This window comes from Sinocyclocheilus anshuiensis, unplaced genomic scaffold (assembly GCF_001515605.1).
Source record: "Sinocyclocheilus anshuiensis isolate Anshui unplaced genomic scaffold, SAMN03320099.WGS_v1.1 scaffold690, whole genome shotgun sequence".
NCBI lineage: Eukaryota > Metazoa > Chordata > Actinopteri > Cypriniformes > Cyprinidae > Sinocyclocheilus > Sinocyclocheilus anshuiensis.
In genome coordinates, this window is record NW_015547715.1 from 254,927 (window position 1) to 260,926 (window position 6,000).

The following is a 6,000-nucleotide window of genomic DNA, read 5'->3' on the forward strand; positions in this document are numbered from 1 at the left end:
TGTTTACTTTTAAATGAACTGATTCAAATGGAAAACAAATATTTTCATATAATGTAAGCCATATGAAACATGCACGTCTACTGTGGAGATGATGAGTCAGTGTCGTCGGCTTCATCACTGTAGCCGAAAATACAGAAAACACTAGTTTATCAATGAATTATTATAATGTTAAGGCAGTCTTCTTGCTGTTTTTTCCCTGACGCATTTATAATCATTACTTCTGCGGTGTGCTGTGGCAAGTTTTATGCATGCGCTTGAGCGCTAATAGGCTATTGACTTGTTCGGTGTCGCGTCATAGCTGTGTGGGCTGAGTCGGCGTGGGGGAAAACAGTCATTTCCCCCTCACTGGAAAAGCATGGTGTTGACTCAGAATGGCCTACATAAAATTATTTCTGCCACTCGACAGAGCAACATACGCATAAAAACTGAGCCGTAAAATATGTATATAAAATACCAAAAAACATGGTTATTGGTTACTATAGGTAAACCATGGTAAAAACAACATGTTTTACTACACTAACCTTAGTTTAACCATGGTATTTGTAGTAAAACTGTGGTTATAGGCTACAATTGGTAATAAAAACGCCCAAAAAAACATGGTTAGCCTACTATACTTTTACTATAGTAGGCCTAATACCATTGTTAATTTTCGTAAGGGATTGTGTATAATAATATGAAATAAATGTTTTAATAGATTATGACATCACAAAATATCAGGGAGTGAGATTTGTTTGATTGCGATGCGAAGGATGGTTACTCTAAGCCCCATCAGAACTGGGTTGCGGTGCAGGGGGATGGGAGTAATGACAGATCATTGCAGTGTATCGGTCATATACATCGTCAGATCAGGTTTTTTAACTTATTAGAGGTACAGAATGCCACACAGCAACTTTTCGGCATTTCACCAAGCAAAAATCAATCGAAATCATTACAAAAAGTAAAGATCAAGCGCTTAACAAGGTCTCCGCGCGTTAATTCGAATGGTATGTTTTCCCCCACGGCATAAACGGTTATGACGTTTTTGTGGGCGTTCCCAGCAATGCCGAACAAGTCAATATAGGCAATTAAAGGCTCATTATTATGAATTATATGGTTTATTGGTAACCCTTTACAATAAGGTTAATTAGTTAACATGAACTAAGCATGAACAATACTACTACTGCATTTATTAATCTTAGTTAATGTTCATTTCATCATTTACTAATGTTTTTTAAAATCAAAAGTTGTGCTTGTTAACATTAGTTAATGCACTGTGAATTAACATGAACTAACAATGAACGACTATTTTCGGTTTATTAATAGAAGCGTGCGATTAGTCGACTAATTGCTAAAAATGAACGACTGCTAGTCGACCAGAAAAATCTTTAGTCGAGGACAGCCTTAATTAAGTGTGAAAATAACTGAAAGAAATATCTGTTTGCTAAATGAAGCCAGCTAATATGATTCATATTTTTTTGCTTTCTGTACCCAATATATAAATAAATACAAATGCTATGAAAATACAGGAATCGGTATCGGCAAGTACCAAAAATAAAAGTATCGGTATCTGACTCATTCTGGAAAAAGTGGTATCGGTGCATCCCTAATAATATGTCTATATAGTTATTATACATTTTTATTTCACTTTTAGTTTTTGTTACTTTAGTACTTCAAGTTAAACTAAAATAAAATGAGAAATGATTCCTTGGCAAATAACTGAAATAAAATACATTTAACATTTTTATATTTTATTTCAGTTAACATTTATTTTATTTCAACAATAATATTTATTTTATTAACCAACATATTTTTGTATGGTTTTAGATATTTTAGTTTACTTAACAACAATAACCCTTCTGTTTGTGTTTCTCCATTTGTTCTCGTAGGGTTTCCACGTGAGCAGAAGCACGTGTGGTTTGCCGATGGTATCCTGCCGAACGGTGAGGTCGCCGACACCACCAAACTCTCCGTACAGACCCGGAGATCCTCTCAGGAGTCGAGCCCAGTAACGCCAGACCCGCCGGGGGTGAGACGGCTAAATCCTCTTAACTGATGCTGGAGAGAACTGATAATGACAACTGAAGTCATTCATTGATTCGCTGCCTTTCAGCCCAATGGTAAATTTCCTGGCGAGTGTGATCAGAGCGCCGGAGGAAGTTCTGACAGCGCTGCTGAGGTGAGCCGCCCACACATCAGAGGCCCATGGGACTACGGCCTGCTCTGTGCGGTGGGCAGCTGTGTGCAGGGAGTGGTCAGTCTGGTGCCAGAGGACGACGACGGTCTGCCTCCACTGCTCATTACCACAGGAGAGGAGGAATATGGGGGTGAGGACTTTTAAAAGTCCCATATTGTCAAAACTGAAATTTCCTGGCTTTTTTCACGATAACTGAGGTCTAGGGGCTATTTAACTACCATATAAGTTTCAAAACAGTCAGTCCACAGTAAAATGCACACAGCCTGCATAAAGTAGCTGTGATTTTTCATGAACCTTTGCGAAACTACACAGTCACCGCCTTCAGTCACCACCCCAAGCACCGCCCACAGTCCCACTCTCCTTTTGCCAAACACCCAGACAACATCGCATCCATGCCATTGCTGAGCAACAACAACACGGAAATATGTTGAAAAGGTTAACTTTAACCACGAAACCAGATCGGCCGACCTGTAACGTTACACTCTCACTAAATAAAACTCCAGAAAGGTGTAAAATATGTGACCTTTAAAGGCTTAAACTAGAGGGTAGCTGTCAATTTGACGGCCTCTTCCTGTCTAAATGGTATGACTAGGTGATAAATCGACATCATTGTTAATCAAAAAAACAAATCCACAAAATGGAAAGTAAACTTTTGAGTAATTTACGATATTTAGCCTACATCATTCTATCTAGACAATCAGGTTCTTCTATGCAAAGTTCTTCAAATATTCTTTAAATTCTGCTGTGAAGCAGCTCTAAAAGACAACAGTGCTGTTAGTCAGCTCAAGTCAGTACAGTATTGATTCTATAGTTCAATAGCTGTGTAAAATTGATCAATTATAAAAAAAATCAGCATATTGTGTGAATGAGTGGTGCAGTTTCGCTCTTGGTGTTTCAGCATCTGCTGTCTCACTATATGAGGACATGAACACATGAACTTCATCTCCAGAGCTGCTCTGAGAGTCACTTCACCAGCATTTCACCATTTCTTTTGAGAAAACTATTGTCAGTTACACACAGAAACTCAAGTCTTCGCTACAACCTGCCAAAATAAAAGTTTGGTTTAATTTGAAGAAATTATTACAGAAATATATTACTTTTGTATAGTAAAATGTACTTCTCCTCTCAAATAATAATAATGCAACTTTTTAAAGCATTGCTTTATTATTATAAAGTTATTATTATTATTTATTACTAATAATAAATTATTATTGTTAATAGTATTATTATTATTAAAATTAAGGAATATCATGCAACCAAGAATTTTTTTTTCATCCATATTTTAATTTATACAGTATACAATTTCTGCAGCACTTGTTGAAGTTTTATGAATTCACTTCATTAGACAACTTTTTTGATAATAAATTTGTATTAAATCATAAAACACAGAATCCAGAAAAAATGAAACAGAAAACATAAAATTTGGGGCGGGGGGGGGACGATTAATGAGGCCCTAAATTAAAAGAGAGCTTATTCTGTGGAGTTTACTTGTAAATAAGTTATGTTCAGATTTTGTCTCATGGTCTTGCAAATATGTGGAATGTATTTTCTTGAAATGAAATGAATGTTGTGATAAATCAATATTGAATGAAATGGGGAAAAATATTGTGATAACTTTTTTTTTGGCAATATCTTCCAGCCCCACTAAACAGGTGATTTTTAACCAGAATCATGCTGCTTCAACAATAATTTGGAGATACTGTAATTACTGGATGAGAACATCTGAGAAATTCATGCCCTCTGTTGCAACACTTATGGCAAAATAGGTCCATGTGCTGCTTTGTTGATGACAGCAAAATACTATTTACGTTTAGAAGTCAGGTGATATCCTGATTGCTGCTGCCAACTTGGTAGTTATTTTGTGACTGATTCTTTATGGTGTGTTTTTCTGTAATGTGTAATTTTCTTTTCATTTCGTTACAGATTTATTAGTTGAGGAACGTCCTGCTGCTTGCCAAATATTGCTGCTGTTGGAAGAGGGAGGCCCACAACCACTGACCTTCGTGCTCAATGCCAATTTACTGGTGAACATCAAGATTGTCACATGTATGTTACGTTATCTCAATCTGATTGAAATATCTGAGCATGTCCAGCTTGTTCATATGCTAAACATCATTACTCTCTCTCTCTGTTTGTGTTGTAGATGGTGGGAAGAGGTGCTGGTGTCTGAGCTCTAATGGTCTTCAGGGAGTGGGCCAGAAGGAGCTGGTGTTTATAATTGAGTGTCTCGCAGAGGAGAACAACCTGCCTAGAGACATATTCAACCTGTATGTTAGTATCTACGAGGATGCACAGAAAGGTACGTCACACGAAACACTTCACACTACAGGCAAAAACATTGTGTTTTTATGCACTGGTCAGTTTTGAGATTTCGGGCTTTTCATGATGTGTTGTTTAAGTCTAGTGGAAAGAAAACATCCAAAATAACTTCTAAGTGTTTATTTTATCTTTTTGTGTCTGTACATTTTAATTATAATACATTATCTTTAAAGGCCGTTTTCTCAAAATAGCTATTTGCTCCACTTCAGCAGCACTTGCATACACCAAACTTTACAGTTTTTATACAACATTTTATTGCTAAATCCATGGGGATTTTTTTTTTTTTTTCTAGAATAATAGTAAATGTACTTCTCAAAGTAAAAATAATATTAATAATAACAATAATACAACTTATTATAATATTATTTTGAATTATTATTATTAGTAGTAGTAGTAGTAATATCATTATTATTATTATTTAATTAAAGTACCACCTCCTTCCATTCATGATATGTTGTTTATTTTTACAGTGTATCCCTGGCCTTTGTTGAGCGTGCGTTTCCGTGACTCCGTTTTCAAAGAGGCGGGCCACACCATCATGAATCTGCTCACAGTACGTGTTCACATTTAACCCTAAAATATTTTACTTATTCATATAAATGTGCAATGTATTGTTTAGAGATGTACACTGCTGTTCAAAAGTTTGGGGTCGGTAAGATTTTGTAATATTGAATAATTGTAAAATATTACAATGATGCAAAATGCATCACATTTTGATACAGTGATGTAAATCTAAATTTTCAGCATCATTACTCCAGTCTTCAGTGTCACATGATCCTTCAGAAATCATTCTAATATGCTGATTTGCTGCTCAAAAAACATTTCTGATTATTATCAATGTTGAAAACAGTTGTGCTGCTTCATATTTTTGCATCCTTGCAAAATAAAAGCATTAATTTTTCTTTAAAAACAAAAACAAAACAAAAAACCTCCGAACTTTTAAACTTTTGAAAAGATGCTGTTTATTTCTGCTTATGGCTTAATGGTTCTCAAAGATGAAAGATGTGCAACTAAGGTCAAGATCATAATCCAGACTATTTGGTGCTAACCTTATATACAATATCAAAATTTTAGGTTTATTGTGGTTTCAGATAAATTTTATAATATGTGATTTGCCCTGAAAGATTTTAAATGAATTCCAAAGGCAAGAATCAAAGATGGTAGTTTGGTTAAGCTGTTTTTTCACCTTTCTAACCAGAGTCTCGGGTTCAGCTCAGGACAGATAATGAAGGAGATTAGAGAGCACTCAAGACTAAAACCCAGTGTGTACTTCAGCTCTGAGCCACTCTTGATTTCTGAGAATTAAAGAGCTTCTTTGGTCTCTAACGATTGTGCTTGCAAGTACACTTATGGCCAATTTTCTGGATGCAGGCATGGAAAAATGTGGTACATCTCTGCAAATTAAGTTTATTTTGCATCTAAATTGGTTTATTCTACTTTGCAGATGCATTTTAGTATGAAGGTAAACGTAAACATGTTATCAAGTTTTAACTTTTGGCCTTGTAACC

At 35.6% G+C, this 6,000-nt stretch overlaps 1 protein-coding gene across 1 annotated transcript in view; it reads left to right on the forward strand.

Moving 5' to 3' along the window:
- LOC107704147 (zinc finger FYVE domain-containing protein 16-like) overlaps positions 1-6,000 on the forward strand; it is a 36,733-nt gene that overhangs the window by 22,129 nt on the left and 8,604 nt on the right. The window contains 4 exon segments of the mRNA XM_016507009.1: positions 1,866-2,005; positions 2,090-2,303; positions 4,097-4,219; positions 4,317-4,472. Coding sequence (XP_016362495.1) covers positions 1,866-2,005; positions 2,090-2,303; positions 4,097-4,219; positions 4,317-4,472 — 633 coding nt within the window.